The 26,664-nt window shown below is 45.3% G+C and overlaps 1 protein-coding gene across 3 annotated transcripts; it reads left to right on the forward strand.

Annotated features, from left to right (window-relative positions):
* Nucleotides 1-812: 812 nt before the first annotated feature.
* Nucleotides 813-13,394, forward strand: LOC140206785 (uncharacterized). 3 transcript variants are annotated; one of them, XM_072275000.1, is made up of 3 exons: nucleotides 813-2,018; nucleotides 4,188-4,355; nucleotides 10,945-13,394. In XM_072275000.1, exon 3 carries the CDS (start codon nucleotides 11,354-11,356, stop codon nucleotides 12,569-12,571), a length of 1,218 nt encoding a protein of 405 aa, XP_072131101.1. In that variant the 5' UTR covers nucleotides 813-2,018; nucleotides 4,188-4,355; nucleotides 10,945-11,353; the 3' UTR covers nucleotides 12,572-13,394. The 3 variants fall into 3 exon arrangements, with proteins under 3 accessions (XP_072131101.1, XP_072131102.1, XP_072131103.1); XM_072275001.1 differs by having other exon boundaries at nucleotides 4,192-4,355; XM_072275002.1 differs by lacking the exon at nucleotides 813-2,018 and adding an exon at nucleotides 2,519-3,668.
* The last annotated feature ends 13,270 nt before the right edge of the window (nucleotides 13,395-26,664 follow it).

Genomic DNA, 26,664 nt, shown 5'->3' on the forward strand with positions numbered 1-26,664 from the left:
TTAAATTCCCTGACGACACTACACTGATTGGTCTCATCTCAAATAATAACGAGGCAGCCTACAGAGAAGAAATCATCACCCCGACACAGTGGTGTCAAGAAAACAACCTCTCCCTCAATGTCACAAAAACAAAGGAGCTGGTTGTGGACTCCAGGAGGAATGGAGACAGGGATCAAATTCACCATTTCCAAGTCTGTTATTGCACATTTTAATTTTGATCATGACAGAATGTACTGTATTTTATATATTGTTAATGACATAAATCATATTTATAGATTGTTACTGTCAGAGAATCGTATAATTTGTGTTCCGTGTGTTATCTGAATGTACTTGCCTGTGATGCTGCCACAAGTCAGTGTTTCTCTGTACCTGTACCTTCCCGTACTTGTGCACTTGGTAATAAATTCAACAGGACCTGAGAAATCTCAGTGAGATTTGATTAGTGATGATCATCTTGGCAGCTCGGTTGGTCGAATGTGTGAGACAGTACACTGTTAAACGCAAAACCCTGAACAGTGTTGATGATCAGAGGGATCTTAGACTCCAAGTTCATCGGTCCTGAAAGAGACTGCACAGATTGATCGGGTGGTTAAGAAGGCAAATGACGTGGTTGTCTTTATTAGTTGAAGCACTGAGTTGAAAAGTCGGGAAGTTGTGTTGCGGCTGTTGCGAGCCTGCGGTCGGACTGTGACTGTGTCTTTAAGAGCGCCGGAGTGAGGAGGCGGGACTATGACGTCAGTCACAGGCTGACGGCGCTAACTGTGGATTTAACCATACGACAGAGAGAGCGATCTGCAGACAGGCAGTCGGCCGGTCTGAAGAGAGAGAGAGACTGGAAAAGCTGATAGATTCAGTTTGTCGCAGCTGAGGCTTGGAACTCTTCTGTGCCAACAAGAGTGGGTTGATCATCGGTACACGGAACCACAACGAATGTGTGGCTATCACTTCATAATATCCATAAGAGTGGATTTTGGAATATCTTGGGGCACCACTTGTGTTAACCCTTGCCTGGGTATGTTGTGTGGTAACCCCTGGAAGACGGTATTCCTGTGACAAGTCACTCTCGCTGATAACTCGTATGTGGACGGATTCAACGGATAAGAACTTCGACGATGGTTATTTTGATGTAACGGCCTTTTCTGTACGTTTCACCCTGGATTACAAATATCTCTCTCCCATCATTTATTCCGTGGATTACTGAACTTTCCTACTTTACCATCTCAAGACTCTAAGCTTTGTTCCCTCAGGCTCGATAGTTTGGGAGTTATATTTACACATATATACACATAACACTGTTAACTTTATTTCATTAAGTTACTACATTATAAGTAGATACTAGTAAGGATAGTAGTTTTAACATCAAAACCAGACTCCATTGTGAACTCTATTGCTGCTGGTTCATTGCTAAAACGTTACAGTTCGTAACACAGCTTTATAAAACTAGTTAGACCACATCTGTAGTGTTTCACACAGCTCTGGTCATCCCCATTCTCGGAAGGATGTCGGGACTTTGGAGAGGGCGCAGAAGAGGTTTACCAGGACACTGCCTGGATTAGAGGGCATAAACTATAACAGGAGGTTGGACAAACTTGGGTTGTTTTTTTCCAGAGCGGCGCAGGCTGGGGTGAGACTTGATAGACGTTTATAAGATTACGAGAGGACTGGTAGAGTTGACAGATGATATATCTTCGCTGGGGTTATTAAAGTATAGAATACATCTTAGGTGAGTTGTTGGTAGCTGGAGTCCCGGTCTGGGGTGGCAGACCCCACCGGTCACGTGATCCCGTTTACCACCACCCCCCCGCCCCGTTAACCGCAGATGGGCAGCATCTGCGCGTCTGTTTCCGAGGACCCGCCCTCCGGATGATGTAACACTCACTACGCGCATGCCCACAGTGTCTTGGTGGGCTTCCTTTCCGCTCAGTGCAGAAACTGATCGTCCGCGGATTCGGGAATTGTATCCTCGCCTCCCGGGTCGGAATCACTATCTGCGGGCCGAAGATACCACTTTCCTATCGGTGAGTATAGAGACCGATCCCGAGCAGGGAGATCTGATGTTGGCCGTGAGCCCCGAACTGAGGGCCAATTACTCATTTAGTACCCGGTCATCTGGGCTCGTCAATAATGTATCGCACATAAAAGTTGCTGGTGAACGCAGCAGGCCAGGCAGCATCTCTAGGAAGAGGTGCAGTCTTGAGATGCTGCCTGGCCTGCTGCGTTCACCAGCAACTTTTATGTGTGTTGTTTGAATTTCCAGCATCTGCAGAATTCCTGTTGTTTGCGTCGTCAATAATGTGTCGACTTCACTTAATCTGCATTGAATGATCCAAACCAGGAGCCCAGGCTGTCTATTTCCGCAGAATTGAAATGGAACTTCCGCCAACAGATCATGTGAGGTTGTTTACCGCAGCTCTGCCCCGCCCTCCGCGTTGTGACGCAAGATCACGTGGTGTGTGCTTGGTGGTGATGCTTCCTCCATTACCGAGGATCTGGGAAGGCTGCGGGGGGGGCGGGGAATGGTTTCTGTGATGTGCGGATCTGTATCCAATAGCCAATTGACAACAGGTGCAGGACTAGGCCATTCGGCCCTTCGAGCCAGCACCGCCATTCACTGTGATCATGGCTGATCATCCACAATCAGTATCCAGTTCCTGCCTTATCCCCACAACCTTTGATTCCACTATCTTTAAGAGCTCAATCCATCTCTTTCTTGAAAGCATCCAGAGACTTAGCCTCCACAGCCTTCTGGGGCACAGGATTCCATACATCCACCACTCTCTGGGTGAAAATGTTTTTCCTCAACTCTGTTCTAAATGGCCTACCCCTTATCCAAATTTCTCTGCCATTCCTCGCAGTCACGGGCAGAGTAGTTACCATGCAAAGTGTGAAGTGTCCAGATGGGAAACTTTCTATCTTGTGTTGATAAAAATTTGGTGAGGGTCAAAGGGCATATGCCAAAGTTCTTGTTGTTTGTTCTAATTTTGTCATTTTAGGATATTTTATGCAGTGGTATGTGCTATTCATTCAGTATCTCTGTATTGCTGGAGGACCATCAGTGATTGTCCTTGATCCCTTCTCTCACCTGGTTCCATCTGCTCATCTCTGCCCATCTTGTTCAAACTCTGTCCCGTCTCCTTACCCCCCACCCCCCACTCCTGCTTCAATGGTGTATATCAGCAACCTGGGTCAACCTCAGTCCACCCTGTATCCCACCACTTCAATGTTATATATCACCAACCTTTCTTCTAACCTTTCTGTTCATTGTGAAGTGTTCTTATGCACCTTCGGCCTCACTGAGTTATTTCCAGAATTGTTTTTTGTTAGCTGGAATGCCAGAGGGTCATCAGGTACCGGTTCTGTTGTGCATCGGTGTGGGAGTGCTAGTTATTGAACTGTGACTGGCTGACACACTGCAGCATTTTACTGGCAGCAAAGAGTACTGGGAGAATTGGTGCTTGGACTATAATCCTGTGATCAGCTTTCCAGGGATATGGAACTGTTGGTGTTTTGGTTTTGACTTTGGTTAGTACTTCTACAGATGGGGCTGGATGGTCGTCCTTCTGCAATGAAGCAGAAATTTCGAGCTGCTGGACGTTGGTTGTGGGGAAATCCCGGATTGCACTACCCAGTGTGAGATGTGGGAACGATGTGTGAGTCTGTCAGGATCGGTGAGTGGCAGATTCAGCTGTATGACTCTGTGAGGTTGAGTCCTGGGATATCACAGTTTTTGATCCAGGTAAATTGGACCCAGGGTCTGAGCTGCCCAGGCTTCTGAGGTGTTGAGCGAGTATTTCTGGTCTGGGATCAGATGTTTGTTTCTGGAGTTCCTTTGGAAGCAATGACTGCTAATCTGAGGAAAGGATGAGTGGCTTCAGTGTTACAGGAGGGAGGTAGGAATATGGTGTTGGAATAAAACTCAGCCATGGTTGAGTGTTGGGGCAGACCAGATGGATCGAATCACCTAATTCTGTACCTGTATCTTATGTCTCACCATGACAGAATGATGGCTCCTTCTTATCCCATATCGTTTTGTGACACGTGAGAGACAATAAAAGATTGCTCACTGAGATCATTATATTTACTTTCAATGTTTAAATTTCAGCGAGTTTTGTTCTTAGAAACATGAAGCAGAAATGTTTGGTTCTCAATTTTATTGTTAATGTGCTTCATTATCTTTCATGTTAAAGTCAGATCTGCAGTGAGAGATTTATTGGAAGAAAAACCCCAACTGGAAGCAAACCACGACTGAAGATGAGGGAACAGCAACAAGTGAACCAGTCCGAGGATTGAGAGCATCAACTGGAGAGGACCCACCTGACTCGGAGGTTCCAGTGATTCAGTCAGGAGAAAGTTTGGTGAGTCTCATTTACTCAAACACTGGTCCTTTAGACATTACATAGCTGTACAAAGGAAGGTAGGAAATAGTTGGAGTGAGACTGAATGTGCCCAGAAGAAGTTATGCCTCAGTCAGACCCAGTTGCAATCATTTCAGGTCTGATAATGTGCTTCCAGCAGCCCAGCCCAGCCCTTTAAAACCACTCCCATTCTGTGGAAGTGTAATCCGGATAAAGTCACTTAGAGACTGTATAAGTACAAACTCTTTATTCCAAGCACCCGGGGCTTACTCAGTTAGTCACTCAAACAGGAACAGTCTATGACTGTTCCCGCCCAATCCATTAACTGACTAACAATTCCCCTTACACCACAGGTATATCCGTCCAGATACCCCCCACATGAGATAGGCTGGAGCCAAAGTTATTTACTACATGACAGCCCCTAAAGACAAATTACAAAATAGTCATAATGGCTTATACACACAGAACAGACTGAAGCTCTCCTATCTCTATGCATGAATGCACAAGGAGATAAGCATCCTGAAATCCTAGCTAGCTACCCTGAAGAAGAAATATGGCTCAGCACATCTGTTGATCATCAGCAGTTTCTTTCAGAAAAACAGGCTGTTATTGTTTAATGAAATGTTAAGCCTCTTACATACTTTATCACTCCCTCCATTTGATCATTACATGATCAACAAAGTAGTAATTCTTTACAGAGAACACAACTGAGTACAGCACAGACTTATCAGTGGGTAAAAGCAGTGTACATCAGTAACTATAACAATCATATGTACAACTATTAGGCCATAATGCAATATCTCGCCCCACATATTACCAAACAGGCCTTCGAAGACCACCATTTCGACCCTTCGGTGAACCCGTGTAAATCCTGCCCTACTCTCTTGATGCTGTCAGTTTCCTTGGCAGTGTGCTTGGAGAGGGATGTAATTTTAGACTTATCAGGGATATAGGTGCAGCATTCTGTTTCAATAATAGCACAGGTTCTGTGAATATAATGTAATGTAATATACTGTGAATGTAATGCTTGGAGAATTTTGGTCAGTTGGCTCATAGTTATGTACAATTCCAAATGCATAACGGGAGTCTGTGTAAACGTTTGCACATTAGTCTGTTGCTGGGATACAGGCACGAGTCAGAGCAATGAGCTCAGCCTTCTGGGTGGAGGCAGCTGCTTCAAAAGAGTCCTGCACAACCATCTCACCGTCCGTCACTATCACATTGTGCTCTTTCTGAGTGGTGGTACTCATGGTTGGAAGCATCCTTGCTTGTCAATTTCTAAACGGGTTGTTGTCCCCATCTGTCCCTTGGTAGGTTTTTGTTCCCATTTCTGATCCCCAGATATAGACCACTTGCGTCCTGCTTCCCACTGAATGTAATCACCCTTAATATTAGTTCCCTTCGGGGTTGATCGGGTTCGGAAGCCGGGTCCCAATAATATGTCAAAGCTCGTCGCATTCGATTTCGGTCATTGTCAGGCCAATCCATATTATTGGTTTTAATCATGTTGGCTGACTTAGTTGGTAAGCATTGGAGCAGTAAGGCGTTAAACTGGGCGGACGGATTCCCACATTAAAGGCTTGGTCTCCTGTGAAAGTGCCTTAGCAGGCCACAAATCGCTCCCAATAGTCTGGTCCCGATTCCCCAGGCTGAGGTTTCCATTCTTGTACTTTAGTGATGTTTACGAGTTGCTGGAGAGCCCTTTCCAAAGCTTGAGTAATCTGGTCTGTCTGTTCATTCTCATTATGGTTTCCTGCCTGAAACTCCTGATAGGTTTGGTATCCCAATTCTGCCTTCCATTTCCACCCCTCATCAGCTGACAGAATCATGCAGCAGAGACCGAATAAATCTTGCGGGGTCACTTTAAGCATTTGTAGAGTACTGCGGACATACTGAGCAAACTGTGCTGGTCTTTCTTTCCTATGTGGGGCCTGATTCATGATCATTATCATTTCTTAAAGCTTCCAGGGTGCATACACAGGAATCACTGAATCACTCCTGCTCGTGGTTTGGGCAGCATTTGGGTGGGAAATTGTCTTTGTGGAGCCATTAACTCTGGGGTTTTATTGGATTCTTCCCTCACTATCTCGGAATAATCCTCGTTATTCCCTTTCTGGATCTCAGGGTATAGAGTGCCTCCCCTTCCCTGATGCCGCTGTTTTACCTGAGCGGCCACCGTATCTGAGCACTGGGAGGATTGGGGTTCAGGGGCACTGGGAACACTTGGCCCCTGGTAAGGTGGGGGTAGTGGTAAGGTGGGTGCCCACTCCTCATCACGGTCACTGTCCTCAAACCGGGTCGGTATGCCAGACATGGGTCCGGGATCCCTTGTTTCCCTGTCAGTTCGAACTTTAGACTGACGTTCCTGCCCTTCTCTCCTATGTAGGCCAGCCTTGGTTTGCTTACGTTGTTTTTCCTGCTCTCGTTTTCAGCGCCCATCCACCATTTACACTCCGCTTTTAGCGTCTCCCAACCTTTGGCGTTCCTTCTGTAGTGCATACCTCTATCCCTTTTTCACATGCATTATTCCTCCAACTTGCTAATAATATACTGTTCCACTTTACATCTGCCTTTTCCTTCCATTCCCATTTCAACAATTTCCACTTCTTTCCACAGTTCTTTTTCCATATCAAATTTACTGCTTGTTCTCGTGAGGTAATATCCCACCACAGTCTGCTTGGCAGTACCTATACTGGGATCCTGTTTGTGACGCCAAATGTTGAAGTTAAATCTGAGTAAAACTTGAGAGACCAGCTTCTTATCGTCACCACAGTTTATTGTGCATTCTCCTGCAGGAGTTTGAGACCCAGTTGTCAAAGGGAAGGCACGTAAGCACTGCCACCATCTGACAAGTGGAATGAGTTAGTCAGGTTACAGCCATGTATTTATACATAGTAAGCCCCATACCTTACTGTTGGAAGATGTTATTTGAACTGGTACAGCCACCATGTCTGTTGGTGCAAAACTTAACTAATTAGATAAGAGAGTTCATTAAATCAAGGTTTTAGTTACAGATGGATGTACCATCCAGTCCTTATCCGTTGTTCCCTTTGCAAGGCTCTGACTTAGTTACAGACAGATGTTCATTCCTGTCCTTATCAGTGAGTCCTCCTCCCTTTACTCCCTTTACTCAAACGACGGTACAATGTACAATGTTATCAACTAATGAGGGTACAATGTATAATGTTATCATCTCTCAGTCTGTCTCTCTGCAAGCCGCAGAGAACTGGTAATGAGCCTGTCTTAGCTAACTGCTGATGACAGTTTACTTCAGTTCAACATTCCTGTTCAGTCCCAATTATTCTTTTAGCCAGAGGTTGCACAGGTTCGAAATGATTTTTTTAACATATCCTCAATTCCTCAGGAGGATTCAGGGGAAATATTTATGTCCAATACAGAAACTAGTGTTACCTGTGTGTATTGTGGTGATACAAAAGTTGCTGGAGAATTCACAAGTGGGAAGAAGTGGAGTGATATTTGGACATCTGACTTTTTAAAGAGTAATTTAGCAAGCAAACTACAGATGGACAATGTGCAAAAGCTCTGGTGAGAAAATACCTCATCACCGGTTACAGGCCTGCTGCATAGTTTGTGTGAGAGAGCAGGTGAAGTCGATCAAACACAGAGGATATCAAAGTTCCTATCGACAGTGATTTGCTAGCTGTTAAAATGAATACCTCTCTATATAAAATTCACTGTGCACATGTTGTCACTGGGTAAAAAAATGCACAGTACAAGATTTATGTATACGCTTGTCATTTAAAAATTAGAGGGGACATTGGTGGGAAGGTGGGGAAACCTCCAGTGTCCCTGATGCCCTCACCTACAAGATGTGCATCCAGCTGCAGCTTGTAACCCTGTACTTTAAGGAGTTGGAACTTGAAATGAATGAATTCCAGATCATCCAGGAGTTGGAGGGGGTGATAAATATGACATGAAGAGAGGTGAGTTGCACCCAAGGTGCAGGACACAGGAAACTGGGTGAGAGTCAGGAAGCGGAATGAGGTTAAATAGCCATTGCAGAGTACTCTTGTTGCTATCCCACACAACAACAGGTAGACCACTTTTGAAGCTTTTGGGGAGATTACCTGGCAGAAAAATTTCAAAGAGAGGACAGCGGATTCGTTAGTTAGGGGAACAGAACGAGAGGGGACTAATACCCTAGTGGTTAGCCTTGCTAGTGTTAGTGGGGGGGGAGGAGGGGTGATGTGGTTAAAATAGTTGTAGGAGGAATGGGAGCCAGAATGACAGAACAGATAGTGGAGAGGGTGAATTCAATTGACTTTATTACATACATCCTTCATATACATGATGAGTAGAAATCTTTACGTTATGTCTCCGTCTAAATGTGTAATTTAGAGTCATTTATAATAAATAGTTTTTTCATAGGACATTCAATATAACATAGAAATGCAATTGTATCAGCATGAATTAATCAGACTGATGGCCTGGTGGAAGATGATGTCCCGGAGCTTGTTGGTCCTTTTGCTGTGGTACTGTTTCCTGGATGGTAGCAGCAGGAACAGTTTGTGGTTGTGGTGAATTGGGTCCCCAATATCCTTCGGGCCCTTTTTACACCCCTGTCTCTGTAAAAGTTCTGAATAGTGGGAAGTTCACATTTACAGATTCGCTGGGCTGTCCGCACCACTCTCTGCAGGGTCCTACGATTAAGGGAAGTCCAGTTCCCATACCAGGCAGTGATGCAGCCAGTCAGGATGCTCTCAACTGTATCCCTTTAGAAGGTTCTCAGGATTTGGGGCCCAATCCCAGACTTCTTCAACCATCTGATGTGAAAGAGGTGTTGCTGTGCTCTTTTCAAAACACAGCCATGTGAGATCCTCGGTGATGTTTATGCCGAGGAATTTAAAGCTGTTCACCCTCTCAACCCCAGATCCATTGATGTCAGTAAGAGTTACCCTGTCTCCAGTCCTCCTGTCGTCCACAATCAGCTCCTTTGTTTTTGTGACAATGAGGGAGAGGTTGTTTTCTTGACACCAGTCAGATGTTGTTCAGACCTCAGACAGGGTCAGCAATCAAATGGCTGAGCATGGTGCGATGAATGTGCTGAGCTGAATATATCATAATGCAAGAAGCATCATAGGAAAGCCAGATGAGCTCAGGACAGGGAATTATGATATTGTAGCCATCATTGGGATTTGGTTGCACCCAACAGTCTGAGGGATTGAAAGGAACAAATTTGTAGAGAGTTCGCAGACCATGCCAAGAAACAAAGGTTGATTCAGTAAGTTATTTTAACTTTCTATATTTTGACTGGGACTCCCATACTGTAAAAGGACTAGATGGTTTTGAGTTTGTCAAATGTGCCCTTAATCAGTTTGTAGAATTCTCGATGTAGAAATGTGCAATAAGCTGTTAGGAAATGATCCAGGGCTGGTGACAGAAATTATTGATCATAATGCCATGAGATTCAAAGCAAATATGGAAAAAGAGAGGTCTGGATCACAGGTTGAGATTCTAAATTGGATGGTATCAAAGGATCTGACAAGTGTGGTTTGGGATAGGCTGTTTTTTGGCCAAGGAATACTTGGTATTTGGGAGGACTTCAGAAGTGAAATTTTGAGGGTGTAGCATTTGTATGGGCCTGCCAAATTAAAAGTTGAAAGGTAACTGGCGCAGGGAACCTTGGTTTTCAAGAGATATTGATGCCCTGGATATTTTGTTCCTCTAAATGCCTAAGACTGTTAGTCAATGCCGAAAAAACATTTAAGCTGTCTAATGCAACTACCTGCACCGGGACCATCGCCCTCCATACCCCCACCATCCAGGTACCTATCAAACTTCTTTTAAATGGTGAAACCGAGCTCATATTCACCACTTGTGCTGGCATCTCATTCCACACTCTCACGACCATTTCAACAAAGAGCTTTTCCACATGTTCCCGTTAAATTTTCACCTTTCCCACTTACCCATGACCTCTGGTTGTCATCCCACCCAACCTCAGTGGAAAAAGCCTGCTTGCATTTACCCTATCTATACCCTCATAATTTTGTATACTTCTAACAAATCCTCAAAGCAATGTATAATTTCCTTGTTTATGTTTAGAGCCTTTTTCAGGTGTATAAGATGATAAGGGGCATTGATCGTGTGGATAGCTAGAGGTTTTTCCCCAGGGCTGAAATGGCTAACACGAGGGGGCATAGTTGTAAGCTGCTTGGAAATAGATACCAAGGGGATGTCAGTGGTAAGTTTTTTTACACAGAGAGTGGTGGGTGTGTGGAATGCACTGCCAGCTATTTGTGTGAGAGTGTTTCAATTACTGTGGGGCCAGACACCCATGAAGCTCACTGAGAACAGGGAATAATACCAATGGAGAGAGTCAAACTGAGCCAGGTCACAGATTGGAGATGACAGAAATGCCCCATTCTTATAGAGATAGGAAGACCATCAGAGAATTTGATGGTCATTCCAGATACCAGCACTGTGCGCAGTTAGAAGATGATTTCTGTCTCCAACTTGGGTTGAACTTCACTGTAACAGTGTGATGTCAGATCACACCTTGACAACTCAAGTGATCTCATCTGAAATGTTGTCCTTCACCCACTGATGGATTTTGTAAATCTTTTTACAGGTTAAACACGACAAGGAATTTGTCTATGGGAATCTTGAACCCAACACGCCAGTTTTGCTGTCTCTGTCCAGATATTTATGAAGTGGAGCAAGGGATTCACTCAATCATCCTTCCTGCTCAGATGTGGGGAGGGATTCACTCAATCATCTGACCGACTGACATGCTCGTCATTTTACACGGGGGGGGAACCCGTTCATCTTGCTCAGACAGTGGGAATCAATTCAGTCAGTCATTTCAACTGAAGGTACATAAGCAAGTTTGCACTGGGACAAGGCCATTCACCTCTTCTGTGTGTGAGAAGGGATTCAGTCGGTCTTCCCACCTGTCGACACACCAGTCAGATCACACTGGGCAGAGGCTGTTCATCTGCTGAATTTCTGGGGAAGAATTCGCTCAGTCATCTGACCTAATGGCTCACCCGCGAGTTCACACCAGGGAGCGACCATTCACATGCTCAGACTGTGGGAAGGGATTCACTTGGTCATCTCAACTGAAGGTACATCAGCAAGTTCACACTGGAGAGAGGTTGTTCACTTGCTCAGACTGCGGGAGGGGATTCACTCGGTCATCCGACCTACTGGTACACAAGTCAGTTCACACTGGGGAGTGGCCATTCACCTGCGCAGACTGTGGGCAGGGATTCAGATCGTCATCTGAACTGAAGGTACATCAGCGAGTTCACACTGGAGAGAGGCCATTCACCTGCTCAGACTGCGGGAAAGGATTCACTCAGTCATCTCGACTTAAGGTACATCAGCGAGTTCACACTGGGGAGAGGCCGTTCACCTGCTCAGACTGTGGGAAGGGATTCACTTGCTCATCCCAACTGAAGGTACATCAGCGAGTTCACACTGGAGAGAGGCCATTCACCTGCTCAGACTGCGGGAAGGGATTCACTCAGTCATCTCATCTGAAGGTACATCAGCGAATTCACACTGGGGAGTGGCTGTTCACCTGCTCAGACTGTGGGAAGGGATTCACTTGCTCATCCCAACTGAAGGTACATCAGCGAGTTCACACTGGGGAAAGGCCATTCACCTGCTTAGTGTGTGGGAAGGGATTCATTCTGTCATCTTCCCTACTGACACACCAGTCAGTTCACACTGGAGAGAGGCCATTCACCTGCTCAGACTGTGGGAAGGGATTCACTAAGTCATCTAATCTGAAGGATCATCAGAGAGTTCACACTGGAGAGAGGCCGTTCACCTGCTCAGACTGTGGGAAGAGGTTCATTCAGTCATCTAAACTGAAGGTACATCAGAGAGTTCACACTGGAGAGAGGCCGTTCACCTGCTCAGTTTGTGGGAAAGGATTCACTCAGTCATCCGGGCTACAAACACACCAGTCAGTTCACACTAGGGTGTGGCCATTAACCTGCTCAGACTGTGGGAAAGGATTCACTTTGTCATCTCAACTTAAGGTACATCAGCAAGTCCACCATGGGGACAGTCCGTTTACCTCCTCAGACTGTGGGAATGGATTCACTCAGTCATCTAATCTGAAGGAACATCAGCGAGTTCACTCTGGGGAAAGGTCGTTCTCCTGCTCAGACTGTGGGAAGGGATTGACTCAGTCATCTAACCTTGTAATACAATACCAGGGTCACACTGGGAGAAATTTTCAATAAGCTGCATGCTGCATATTTATCCATCACCATTGCTGAATGCAATTTCGAGCGTGACTGTCAGTGCTGAACTCTGCAATTATTGCTGCTGCTCACCACACGCAGTTCTGCACCCTGGTCACTGGGCATGGGAGGAGTTTCTTCTGCTGCACATTCACCTTTAATGGGACTGAAGTTTAATATTCTGGATAAGAGACCAATAAATCAGTCCTATTTTAAACACTCTCTATGGTACTTAGTGAATTTATAACACATTTAGTGTACAGTAGAGAGTCAACTCAGGCCGGCTGGACCCTGCCAGTGATTCAGTTCCACAACAGTCCTTTTAAACCCTCCCCTGTTGTTCATCTCTCGCTCTCCCTGTGGGATAGGTTCTAGTCACCACTCTGTGGGTGAAGAGGTTTCCCTTGAACTTCCTGCAGACTGAAGATGTCGAGGAGAAGGGAATCAGCAGCGGGGCATGGCAACGAATGACTGAGTAGCAACATTTGGAAGCTGATTGACAGAGAAAATCTTTCGGTTGTCTGACTGATGACACAAACAATACCTGTGGTGAGGTGCTCCACTGGTCGAGGAACATGTGTGTGTTGGGGAAGGTTTTATCTATTGACTGTTGTGATTTTTTTTTTCACGTGTGTTATTTCTCTTCCTCCTTCTATCCAAGGTAGTGTTAATCTAAGTGGGTTTGAGTGTAAATAGACTTTTCTAAACTTTTCTAAAGTTCTTATTTATCTTTGTAAATTTTACTGATTGAAATGGGACAAAGATATTTTCATATAAAAAAGCTAATTTCGGTATTGATGAAAGTGTTTATTGCCTTTGTTGTATTTGTTAACTATTGAGCTCTGTTTGGCAGGGTTTTTTTAAGCCTTGAACTAAATTTTGTCAAAGGTTTTCACAATTTCACACTACTTTCTATTTTCTTTGCTTGTTGATATTCCAGACACGTGGGTATCAAGAGTCCCAATGAAGGGTCTTGGCCTGAAATGTTAATTCCCATCCATAGATTCTGCCTGACATGCTGAGGTCCTCCAGCACTTTGTGTGTAGTTCTCTAGATTTCTAGCATCTGCAGGTCCTCTCGTTTCCCAGATACTTATATGCTTCTTGAAAGAACAAGCCAAGAACAAGCTGGTAGTGGTGTTGTGTGGATCTGTTGGTAAAATATTAAATAGAATTGTGAAAAGACGTGGCATAGAGTTGGAATGTGCAGCATCTGTGGGTAGAATTAAGGAACAGCAAATGTAATAAAAAATCCCTGATGGGACTTGTATAGAGACCTCCAAACAGTAGTAAGTATGTGGGCCACAAATTACAGTGGGAGATAGAAAATGTGTGCCAAAAGGGCAATGTTACAATAGTCATGGGGGATTGTCATGCAGGTGACTAGGAGAATTAAGATGGTGTTGGTCTCAAGAGCAGGAGTTCCTAGAATGCCTACAAGATGCTTTTTTAGAGCTGTTGGTGGTTGAGTCCACTTGGGGATCAGCTATTCTGGATTGGGTGTTTTAATGAAGCGGAATTAATTAGGTCACTTAAGTTCAAAGAACCCTCAGGGGAAGTGATCTTAATATGATCAAATTCACCCTGACATTAGAGAAGGAGAAGCTAAAGTCCGATGTGGAATAAAGAGAATTACAGAGGCATGAGAGAAAAAATGGTCAAAATAGATTTGAAAAGAACGTGGGCAGGGATGAAAACAGAGCAGCAATGGGAGGAATTTCTGGAAGCAATTCGGAAGGCACAGGATATATACAGTGGCATGCAAAAGACACATCACAAAGAGGAAGTAGTATTCCAAATGTAAGGTGACAAAACCGTGGCTGATAAGGGAAATCAAAAACAACATAAAAACCAAAGAGAGGGCATAGAGCAAAAATTACTCAGAAGTTAGAGGATTGGGAAGCTTTTAAAAACAAACAGAATGCAACTAAAATAATTAAGAAGGAAAAGATGGAATACATAGGTGAGTTAGCCAGTAATATTAAAGAGGATACCAAATTTTTCTTCGGGTAGATATAGTGTAAAAGAGAGGTGGAAGTGGATATCGGACCACTGAAAAATGATGCTGGAGAGGTAGTAATGGGGTGGGGGTGCAAGGTGATGGCAGGTGAACTGAATAAGTATTGTACATCACTCTTGTCTGTCAAAGACTCTGGCAGGAATATGGAAGTCCCAGATGTCAGTGATCAGAATGTGTAAAGTTACTTTAGTCAGGAGAAGGTTCTTGGGAAACAGAAGGTCTGAAGGTAAATAGATCACCTGGACCAGATGGTGAACACGGCAGAGATCTGAAAGAGGTGGCTGAAGAGATGTGGAGGCAATAGCAATCATGTTTCGAGAATCGTTAAGGAAATTATATCCTCATAAGTTTTTTCCTTCACTACTCCCCCTCTCCCAGCTTCACCAATCACCTTCCACTTCTTCCACCCCTGTCACCCCCACACTCTTCATCTGACGTCTCAGCTTTTATCCCCCAGTCCTGGTGAAGGGTCTCGGCCCGAAACATCGACTGTTTACTCTGTCCCATATATGCTGCCTGGCCTTCTAGGTTCCTCCAGCATTTTGTGTATGTGTTGCTTGGATTCCCAGCATCCACAGATTTTCTTCTGTTTCTGATAAAAACAAAAGCGGGGTCATATAATACAGCAAGAAAATGGTGGGAAGTTAGAGGATTGGAAAGCTTTTACATAACCAACAGGAGACAACTGAAAAAAAAACACAGGAGAGACAAGATGAAAAATGAAGGTAAGTGAGCCAATGATATCAAGTTGTTCAGATATATAAAGAGTAAAAGAGAGGCAAGAGTTGATATTGTACCGCTGGAAGATGATGCTGCTGAGTCAGTAATAGTTAAGAAATAGCGGCTGAGTGTAATAAGTATTCTGTGTCAATCTTCACTGTGTAAGACACTAGCATTATAAGACCATAAGACATAGGAGCAGAATTAGGCCATTCAGCCCCATCGAGTCTGCTCTGCCGTTCTATCATGTCTGATCCCGGTCCTCACTCAACCCCATGCACCTGTCTCCTCGACATCTCCTGTAATGCCCTGACTGATCAGCAAACTACTAGCTTCTGCCTTAAATGTACCCACAGACTTGGCCCCCACCGCCGTGTGTGTCAGAGAATTCCACAGATTCACTGCTCTCTGACTAAATAAAATTCTCCTTAACTACTCTAAAAGGTGGCTCCTCAGTTTTGAGGCTGTGCCCTCTGTTATGGCTACACCCACCATACAAAAAGTCCTTTCCTCATCCACCCTATCCAGACCTTCCCACATTCGGTGGGTTTCAGTGAGATTTACCCCCCATCATCTGCATTTTTTAAACATGTGTCAGTGCAGGAGTACAGGCCCAAGGCTGGCAAATGCTTCTCATATTTTAACCTCTTCATTTCCGGAATCATCTTCTTCAGTATCCACTGGACTCTCTCCAATGACAACACACCTTTTCTGAGATATGGGTCCCAGATATTCTAAGTGCAGCCTAAGTCGTGTCTGGTAAAGTACCAGCAGTATCTCCTTGCTTATATCTTCTACTTCACTTTCAATAAATGCCAGCATTGCATTTGCCTTCTTTACCACAGACTCCACCTGTAAATTAACCTTCTGGGAGTCTTGCCCGAGGTCTCCTATTTCCTTCTGTACTTCTATTGTTTGAACCTTCTCCCCAATCATATAATAGTTCACTATTGTTCCCTTTGCCAAAATGCATTATCCAATATTGTATTTCATCTGCCACCTTTTTGCCCATTCTTCAAATTTGTCTGTGTCCTCCTGCAATCGCATTGCTTCCTCAGCACTACCAACGCCTCCACCTATCTCTGTACCATCTGCAAACCTTGCCACAAAGCCATCAATTCCATTATCCAAATGATTGACAAACAATGTGAAAAGTAGCGGACTGAATACTGACCCCTGAAGACCACTAGTCACTGCTAGCCAAACAGAAAAGGCTCCTTTTATTCCCACTCTTGGCTGTCAGCCATTCCTCTATCCATGCCAGTATTTCTCCTGATTTTTATCCTGTCAAGCAGTCTCATGTGTGACACCTTATCAGATGCCTTCTGAACATCCAAGTAAATGATATACACTGTCTCTCATTTGTCCACCCTGCTTATGACTTCCTCAAAGAACTTTAACAGATTTGTCTGGCAAGATTTCCCTGTACAGACGCTATGCTGGCTTTGACTTATTTTATCATTAGTCTCCTAGTACCCCGAAACCTCATCTGTTATAATAGACTCCAACACTTTCCCAGCCAGAGGTTAGTCTAACTGGACTATAATTTGCTTTCTTTTGCCTTCCTCCCTTCTCAAAGAGTGGATTGACATTTGCAATCTTCCTGTCCTCCGGGACCATGCCAGAATCAAGTGATTCTTAGCAGGTCATGACCAATGCATCTGTTATCTCTTCAGCAACCTCTCTCAGGACTCTGGGATGTAGTCCATCTGGTCCAGTTGACTTATCCACTTTAAGAACCTGAGTTTGCCTAGCACATTTTCCTTTGTAACAGCAATGGCACTCACTCCTGCTCCCTGACACTCACGGATCTCTGGCACACTGCTGGAGTCTTCCACAGAGAAGATGGATGTAAGGTACCTATCAAGTTCATCTACCATCTCTTCCCCATTTCTACCCCATGAGCATCATTTTCCAGTGGCCCAATATAAACTCTCACCTCCCTTTCACAATTTTATAATGGTTTATATTTTTGTCTAGTTTGCTCTTATATTTCATCTTTCCCCTTCAAATAGCTTTTTGTTTAGTTGCTTGTTGTTGGATTTTAAAAGCTACCCAATTATCTAACTTCCAAATCACTTTTTCTACCTTATATGCACTTTCCTTGGCTTTTTTTTACAGTCCTTATCTTCCTTTGTCAGCCACGGTAGCCTAGCCCCGCTGTTTGAGAACTACTTCTGCGGGACATATCTGTTCGGTACATTATGAACTATTCCCAGAAACATCAGCCATTTCTGCTCTGGCGTCATCCCCACCAGTATCCTTCTCCAATCCACCTGGAGAATCACCTCTCTCATGCCTGTGTAATTCCCTTTGTTCCATTGCGATACTACGCATGTGACCTATGCTTCTCCCTCACAAATTGCAGTAGGAATTCAATCATATTATAATCACTGCCTTCTAATGGTTCCTTCACATTAACTTCCCTAATAAGATCTGGGTCATTACACGACACCCAATCTAAGATAACAGTTCCCCGAGTAGGCTCAACCATCAGCTGCTCTAAAAACCCATTTCATAAGCACTCAATACATTCCCTCTCTTGCAATCTCACACAAATCTGACTTTCCCAATCCTCCTGCAGATTGAAGTCAATTGTATCATTAAATTTAATACATAAATGCCTAACATTCAGGAGTATCTGGGGCAGAAGTGAGGATACATGCTTTTATCAAGGACAGAAGGTGTTTTGGAATCTGAAAGGCCTGAAGGTAGATAAGACTCCTGGACCAGAACGTGAACACCCCAGGGTTCAGAAAGAGGTAGCTGAAGAGATTATGAAGGCATTAGAGTCATAGAACACCACAACACAGGAAAATGCCATTCAGCCAATCTAGTCTGTGCCAAAGCTGCCGAGTTTCAACAACTTCCATCTGGACCATGGCCCTCCATATCCTTCTCATCCATGGCCCAAAGCAAACTTCTCTTAAAGGTTGAAATCGACCCTACCATTTGCTCTGGCAGCTCGTTGCACACTCTCCCCGCCTCTGAACAAATAATTTCCCCCTTAGTTTTCTCTTAAAGTAATGAGTAATTATCTATACGAATTACTAGATTTTGGAACAGTTCTGGCAGACCAGAAAGTTGCAAATGTCACTCCACTCATTAAGAAGAGCGGGAGGAAGAAGAAAGAAAATTATAGGTCTGTTAGTCTGATCTCAGTGGTCAGGAATATGTTTGAGTGTATTAAGTGTGAAATTTTTGGGCACTGTAATTGGGGACGAATGATGATGGCAGTTATATACAGGACAAGGTCAGCAAGATTCCTTTAGAGGAAATCATGTCTGACAAATCTCTTGGAATACTTTGAGGAAATAACAGGCAAGATAGATAAAGCAGAGACGGCGCATGTTGGTTGCTCAGACTTTCAGATGATCTTTAACAAGGTACCCCATGCAAGGCTTATTGAGAAAGTAAGGAGGCAGGGGATCCAACAGGACATTGCTTTGTGGATTCAGAACTAGCTTGCCCACAGAAGACAAAGAGTGGTTGTAGATGGGTCATATTCTGCATGGAGGTTGATGACCAGTGGTGTGACTCAGGGATCTGTTCTGCGACCCCAAATCTTCGGGATTTTTATAAATGACCTGGATGAGCAAGTGGAGGGATGAGTTAGTAAATTTACTGATAACACAAAGGTTGGGGGTGTTGTGGATAGTGTGGAGGACTGTCAGAGGTTAAAGCTGGATATTGATAGGATGCAAAACTGGGCTGAGAAGTGGTAAATGGAGTTCAACACAAATAAATGTGAGATAGTTCATTTTGTTAGGCCAAATATGATGGCAGAATATAGTATTAATGGTAAGACTCTTGGCAATGTGGAGGATCACAGGGATCTTGACGCCGAGTCCATAGGACACTCAAAGCTGCTATGCACATTGACTCTGTGGTAAAGAAGACGTACAGTGCATTGGCCTTCTGTGGGATTGAATTTAGGAGCCAAAAGGTAATGTTGGAGGTTTATAGGATCCTGAATAGACCCCACTTGGAGTTCTGTGCTCAGTTCTGGTCACCTCACTACAGGAATGATGTGGAAACCATAGAAAGGGTGCAAGGATGTTGCCTGGATTGGGGAGCATGCCTAATGGGAATAGGTTGAATGACCTCTGCCTTTTCACCTTGGAGCGACAGAGGATGAGAAGTGACCTGATAGAGGTGTATAAAATGAGAAGCATTGATCGTGTGGAGAGACAGAGGCTTTTCCGAGGGCTGAAATGGCTGTCTCAAGAGGACACAGGTTTAAGCTGGAGGATGAGAGGTGACCTGATAGGGGTGTACAAGATGATGAGAGGCATTGATCTTGTAGATTGTCAGAGGCTTTTCCAAGTGCTGAAATGGCTGCCACAAGAGGACACAGGTTTAAGGTGCTGGGGAGTAGGTACAGAGGAGATTGTCAGGGGTAAGTTTTTTACACAGAGACTGGTGAGTGCATGGAATGGGCTGCCAGCAACGGTGGTGGAGACGGATACAATGGGGTCTTTTAAGAGACTCCTGGGCATGGAGTTTAGAAAAATAGAGGGTAGCCCCAGGTGATTTCTAAAATAAGGACATGTTCGGCACAGCGTTGCGGGCAAACGGGCTTCTATTCTGCTATAGTTTTTCTATGTTTCTAATTTCTATTCATATTTCTCTGTCCTCACTGACAGGAACACTGAAACAGCAGGATGTGGCCATTCAGCCCCTCTAACCATCAACAAGATGACGACGTCTCTCCCATCTCAGCCATGTGTTTCTGTCCGATCCTCATTTCCTCGATCCCTTCAGTCTCCTCACATCTGCCGGTCTCTGTTTTATGTGAGGACGATCACTGAGTCTTCACCGCCCTCTGTGGTGGGGATTTACAGACACTCACCACCCTCGGAGTGGAGACATTTCCCCTCATCTCAGTCCCAGACAGTCCACCCCCTTTTTCAGAGACTGGGATCCCTGGTTCAGCCGGTAATGATGTTGTGCATTTTAATGTGTTCACCTCTCAGTCCTCGATTCTCGAAATGAAAGGGTTATCACATTTGATCTTTCTTCATATGATGACCCACCACTCCAGGGATCAGTCTGGTGAATCTTCATTGCACTCTCTATAACAAATACTCTCTAACCTCTTTGTTAATCCTCTATGGAATTAATTTCCATCTTCTGCAGCCCCGTGTTGCCCCAACCACTCACCTCCCACCCCTGTCACTATTTCCACCTTCCCACCTCCCCCTCACCTGGACCCACCTCTCAGTCCCCAGCTCTTGCCCCATCCCCACCCCTCACCTCTTTTCTCGGACTATTTCCCGTCCACTCTCAGTCCAGAGGGAGGGTCTCGGCCCGAAATGTTGACGGTCCATTTCCCTCCACAGATGCTGCCCGACCCACTGAGTTCCTCCGGCAGTTTGTTCTTTGGTCTGTATAACCCGTGTTAGTGTGGGGAGCGGGATTTTACACCATATTCCCGGTACAATCTCAACAAAACACAAATAATTGTCACTTTGCCCGGACCATCGGCCCCGCTTGCAGGGCAACAGTCTGCCGGTGTTTGCCCCCCAATGTGGTGAATCGCCACCACCGTGGGCTCAGACATTTCCACAGATGAGCCCCTCCTGTCCCCACCGGGACAAACATCCTGTCCGCCCCCTCTCTCACCGTCTTCATCCTCTCCCTCCCCGGGGAACCGGCATCAAACCGACGGGCCGAGCGGTCTCCTCCTACCTCTCAGCGATACATCAGACTCCGGCCGCAGGAGACGCTTCACAAACGCCCCAACATCCCTCGGAGGGACATGGAAATAAATCAGAAAGCGGACATTTACTTTGGGATTTGTTCCACTTTAACGGAGTAACGCCCTCTCGGCTGGTCCGCCTCCACTATTGGGTGTAATCAGTGATTGACATCGCTTCGCACCAATGGGAATAGCGCAGCTCTGCCATCAATTCAATTCCTCTGTTGACTGTTCGGGTGGTGGGCGTGCCTCGCGCTCAGTAGCACAGCCGTTAAACCGAAAATGCTCGAGCACAGCAGCGCGTGTGTGACGTAAGGCACCGTGCTCGTGACAGCAGATGCAGATACGGGGAGACCATGGGTGACGTCAGGCGCGTGGGGGGGGCGCTGTGTGACGTCACGTGAGGGGGAGCGCTTCAATTTTAAAACACCTTTTGTTGGGTCCGATCTGGAACAACAAAATTAAATTCGGGTTTCATCGGGAGCGGATCCGGTGTTGTGAGATGTGTCCGGCTGTGCCGTGTTGTTGGTGGAGTGGGCAGCGGGGTGTTTGTCTCCGGGCTCTCCTCAGCCCCGGTTTTCACTTTGCGACCGAGCCCGGGCCGTGGATCAATTCCTTGTGGTTCTGCAGGGGGTTTGGGGCGAAGGGACAGTCTGTCTGTCTGTCTGTCTGTCTGTGTGGGTCGGGGTTATGAGTGGGTCCCGGGACACATTAACTTGTAAACACCGGACCATCTGGTGAATTGGATCAGACAGCTTCGCTCGCCTGTCCTTTCAGGAAACAACAATTCTCTCTTCATATTAATGACTGTCTAAACTTGCTGTGAACAAGATTCTGTGTTACAAGATTGTGAGTTACAGAGTCTAGGACAGCTGTCACCGTCATGGGCTGCGAGTGCAGACAGGGATTGGGGTCACTGAGCTGTGCATCAGAGAAGGACACGGGTTTGTACAGCCTCCTGTGGGGTAGAAATGTCCACACGGTGAATTCGGATCTGCTGGCACATCGGGAGTCTGAAAGGGAAAGGGAATAGGGAAGGGGCTGAGCAGAGAGTTTTAACAGGGGAACCTGTTCAGGGGTGGAGGGGTACAGGAGCTGTCTGATAGATCGTTTTAATTGTTTTTTTATAATCTGACAGATGGTGACTGAGGAAGAAGCTTGTTGACGGAGGATACCCGGAGGCGAGCAGCTCAGACACGGAATCAGGAATTGAATTGAATTGACTTTATTTCTTACATCCATCAGGAGTAAAAATCTTTACGTTACGTCTCCATCTAAATGTGCAACGTGCAATCATAGTAATTTATATTAGTTTATAATAAATAAAACAGACAATGTAATATAGAGCACACTCAAGTCAGCGTGAGTTCATCAGTCTGACGGCCTGGTGGAAGAAACTGTCCGGGAGCCTGTTGGTCCTGGTTTTTATGTTGCGGTACCGCTTCCCGGATGGTATCAGGAGAGTGACAGTGATGTGATTTCCTGTGTCACGGGTACAGACAGTCGTCTCAAGTGAGGAGTTTGTGTGGAGATGCAGCTTTCCTGGAGGTGGAGGAAAGAGGACACACCAACAGGTGGAACCAGCTGTGGGAAGACATGGTTTGTCAGGTCTGACGATGAGCTGAATGTACCATAACCTTCAGACTGAATCAGAAAACCATTCTGAGGGTATTTGAAATGTCAGAAGCAGGGGAGATGTGATCACATGTGCAGAGGGCAGGAGTTGTGTCTCCATCAGACCCTCAGTGAGATGGTTCAAGTTACAAGTGCAGGGATGAAAGCACAGTGTTTGGGGTCAGATTTAATCATTGATTCTGACAGTGAAAGGGTTAGTTTTGCTGTAAGGAAGCAACATTAATGGAAGACGACACAGGGACTTCATCAATTGCCAGTTGTTTAGCAGAAGTGACCAATTTGTACGTTACCTTGACAGAAACAGATATTCACAGTGGTGACAAAGGGGTTCAGTCTGGTTTATTTCAGGTTGGAGAGGGGTGTGGAGTTTTGAAATCAATGCTTTGCGGTGCCACCATCGTTAATTTGTCATGTCCGGAGTGGTGGATCACACAGCACGGAAACAGACCTTTGGCCGGCCATACCTGTTCTGACCATCCACTCACTGTCCACACTGGTCCCATTTATCAGCACAAGGTTCATAGCTGACTGTATCTCGGCAGTTTCAATGCTCATCCACTTCGTAATGTTGTGAAGGGACCTGCCTTCACCACTACCTCGGACAGTGTGTTCCAGATTTCAGCTACCCTCGGAGTGAAAAATCTCTTTCTCAGATCCCTGTAAACCTCTTCGTCCTCTGTTTAAATCTGTGCCCTCTGATCAGTGACACCTCTGTCCCAGGATCGTGGCCGACATGGGCATCAGTGAGGCCTTTGACAAGGTTCAGCATGGTAAGATGCTGTGGAAAGTTAGATCACATGGGATCCAGGGAGAGCTGGCTAACTGGATGCACAGTTGTCTTGATGGTAGGAAGCAGAGAGTGATGGTGGGAGGCTGTTTAGTGGACTCAAGGCCTGGCCCAGTGGGGTTCCCCAGGGTTACAACCATTGCTCTCGTTATTTATTGACATTTAATTATATTTGCAGTTACACAGTTTGTTGAATTATATGCAAACAACAGGAATTCTGCAGATGCTGGAAATTCAAGCAACACACATCAAAGTTGCTGGCGAATGCAGCAGGCCAGGCAGCATCTCTAGGAAGAGGTGCAGTCAACGTTTCAGGCCGAGACCCTTCGTCAGGACTAACTGAAGGAAGAGTGAGTAAGGGATTTGAAAGTTGGAGGGGGAGGGGGAGATCCAAAATTATAGAAGACAGGAGGGGGAGGGATGGACCCAAGAGCTGGACAGGTGATAGGCAAAAGGGGATACGAGAGGATCATCGGACTGGAGGTCCGGGAAGAAAGACGGGGGGGTGGGACCCCGAGGATGGGCAAGAGGTATATTCAGAGGGACAGAGGGAGAAAAAGGAGAGTGAGAGAAAGAATGTGTGTATATAAATAAGTAACAGATGGGGTACAAGGGGGAGGTGGGGCATTAGCGGAAGTTAGAGAAGTCGATGTTCATGCCATCAGGTTAGAGGCTACCCAGACAGAATATAAGTTGTTGTTCCTCCAACCTGAGTGTGGCTTCATCTTTACAGTAGAGGAGGCCGTGGATAGACATGTCAGAATGGGAATGAGATGTGGAATTAAAAGGTGTGGCCACTGGGAGATCCTGCTTTCTCTGGCGGACAGAGCGTAGATGTTCAGCAAAGCGGTCTCCCAGTCTGCGTTGGGTCTCGCCAATATATAAAAGGCCACATCGGGAGCACCGGACGCAGTATATCACCCCAGTCGACTCACAGGTGAAGTGTTGCCTCACCTGGAAGGACTGTTTGGGGCCCTGAACTCCCTTCCGCCACTATCAACTCTGCTCTTAAACGCATCTCCCCCATTTCACGTACATCTGCTCTCACTCCATCCTCCTGCCACCCCACTAGGAATAGGGTTCCCCTGGTCCTCATCTACCACCCCACCAGCCTCCGGGTCCAACATATTATTCTCCGTAACTTCTGCCACCTCCAACGGGATCTCACCACTAAGCACATCTTTCCCTCCCCCCCTCTCTCTGCATTCCGCAGGGATCGCTCCCTACACGACTCCCTTGTCCATTCATCCCCCCCATCCCTCCCCACTGATCTCCCTCCTGGCACTTATCCGTGTAAGCGGAACAAGTGCTACACATGCCCTTACACTTCCTCCCTTACCACCATTCAGGACTCACAAGTGAAGTGTTGAATTATATGCTCCACTTGATCTTTCATTGATCCTGTTGCTATTCTATAGATTTGCTAAGTGTTCCTGTAGAAAAAAAGAATCTCACGGTTATATGTGGTGACATATATGTACTTTAATGAAGGCAATGTGCAGGTATTCGCAAATAGGCAGTAAAAACAAAAGCAGGTCAGCATTGACTAGAAGGGCCGAAGGGCCTGCTTCAGTGCTGCTGGACTATGTGACTCCAATAATATTCTGATTTGTAATTTCCACAGTCAGTGCTTTGCTACTAAACACTGAACCCAGAAATTTACCCAAACGAGAATTGAAAGTCTCTTAGCTGGCGACAAAAAGCGTTTACAAGCTGTGATACTTGCCAAAGGGGGTGTTACTAAGTACTGACCATGCAGGGTGCCCAAACTTTTACTTCGGGCCCTTTTCCTTTTTTGCTATTTTGAAACTGTAAAAGATGGAAATAAAAATGTAATCCTGCTTAAAATATTAAAGAAATGTGCCATGTTTGACTTTGTGCCTTTTGGAAATCAGGTCATCTTTTACTCGCTTAACTATTCACAGTAACGGAAATTTAACCAGGGGCACCCAAACATTTGCATGCCACTGTATATATCCTGTCCCTTCCGAATTGCTTCCAGAAATTCCTGCCATTGCTGCTATGTTTTCATCCTGCCCATGTTCTTTTCAAATCAATTTTGACCAATTTTTCTCTCATCCCTCTCTAATTCTCTTTATTCCACATCTGACTTTAGATTCTCCTTCTCTAATGTCAGGGTGAATTTGATCATATTAAGATCACTTGCCCTTAAGGGTTCTTTGAACTTAAGTGACCTAATTAATTCTGGATCATTACAACACCCAGTCCAGAATAGCTGATCCCCAAGTGGGTTCAACCACGAGCTGCTCTAAAAACGCATCTTGTAGGAATTCTAGGAATTCCTCCTCTGAGACCAACACCATCCTAATTTTCCTAATCACCTGCATGACAATCCCCCATGAGTATTGTAACATTACCATTTCCGCACGCATTTTCTATCTCCCATTGTAATTTGTGGACTACATACTCACTGCTGTTTGGAGATCTCTATACAAGTCCTATCAGGGATTTTTTTTACATTTGCTGTTCCTTAATTCTACCCACGGATTGTACACCTTCCAACCCTATGCCAACTCTTTCTAATGATTTTATTTAATATTTTACCAACAGAGCCACACAACCCCACTACCAGCTTGTTCTTTCAAGAAGCATGTAAGTATCTGATAAGCAGTCGTGATAAGAAAGACAGGCCAGAAAACTTAAATGAGATACTCAGAAAAATGAATCATCACTATGAAAGAAAACATTAACCAGTGGAACGAGTATGACCCTCCGTGATCTGGGCCGTCAATTATGTGTCGGGCAGCACCTAATTAATTAGCATGTTTATTTCCGCTTTTTTCTTAAAGATGTGCTGTGTGCCCCCCCGGCTACCGCTGCATTCTCCGCGAATCACTATCTGTCTGTGATCTGGGGGTTGGGGTGGTGGGACACTGGGGTGTCGTCTGTTTCCATCAGGCAGGCAGCTCATCTTCTCCTATGTCTGCCCACCTCGATGTCGAAGGTCGAGGTTCGTTGTCTGCTGTGGCTGATGTGGAAGGCTTGCTTGACTGCTGAGCCTCGCACCTTTTTCGATCATACAGTTCTTTGTAAGCACTCAAATCATCCTGCAAATATTCCCTAAACCGACGTACCCTTTCAAAATTAAAGTCGTACTTTATCATTGCAGCGAAAATCTCACACAGTTGCTTCACGTTTATTTCACTGATGAATTCGGTTTTGATTGTGATCCTTTCCTCTTCCAATTGCATCAGCTCTTCATCTATCAGT

This window comes from Mobula birostris, chromosome 13, assembly GCF_030028105.1.
Source record: "Mobula birostris isolate sMobBir1 chromosome 13, sMobBir1.hap1, whole genome shotgun sequence".
Taxonomy (NCBI): domain Eukaryota; kingdom Metazoa; phylum Chordata; class Chondrichthyes; order Myliobatiformes; family Myliobatidae; genus Mobula; species Mobula birostris.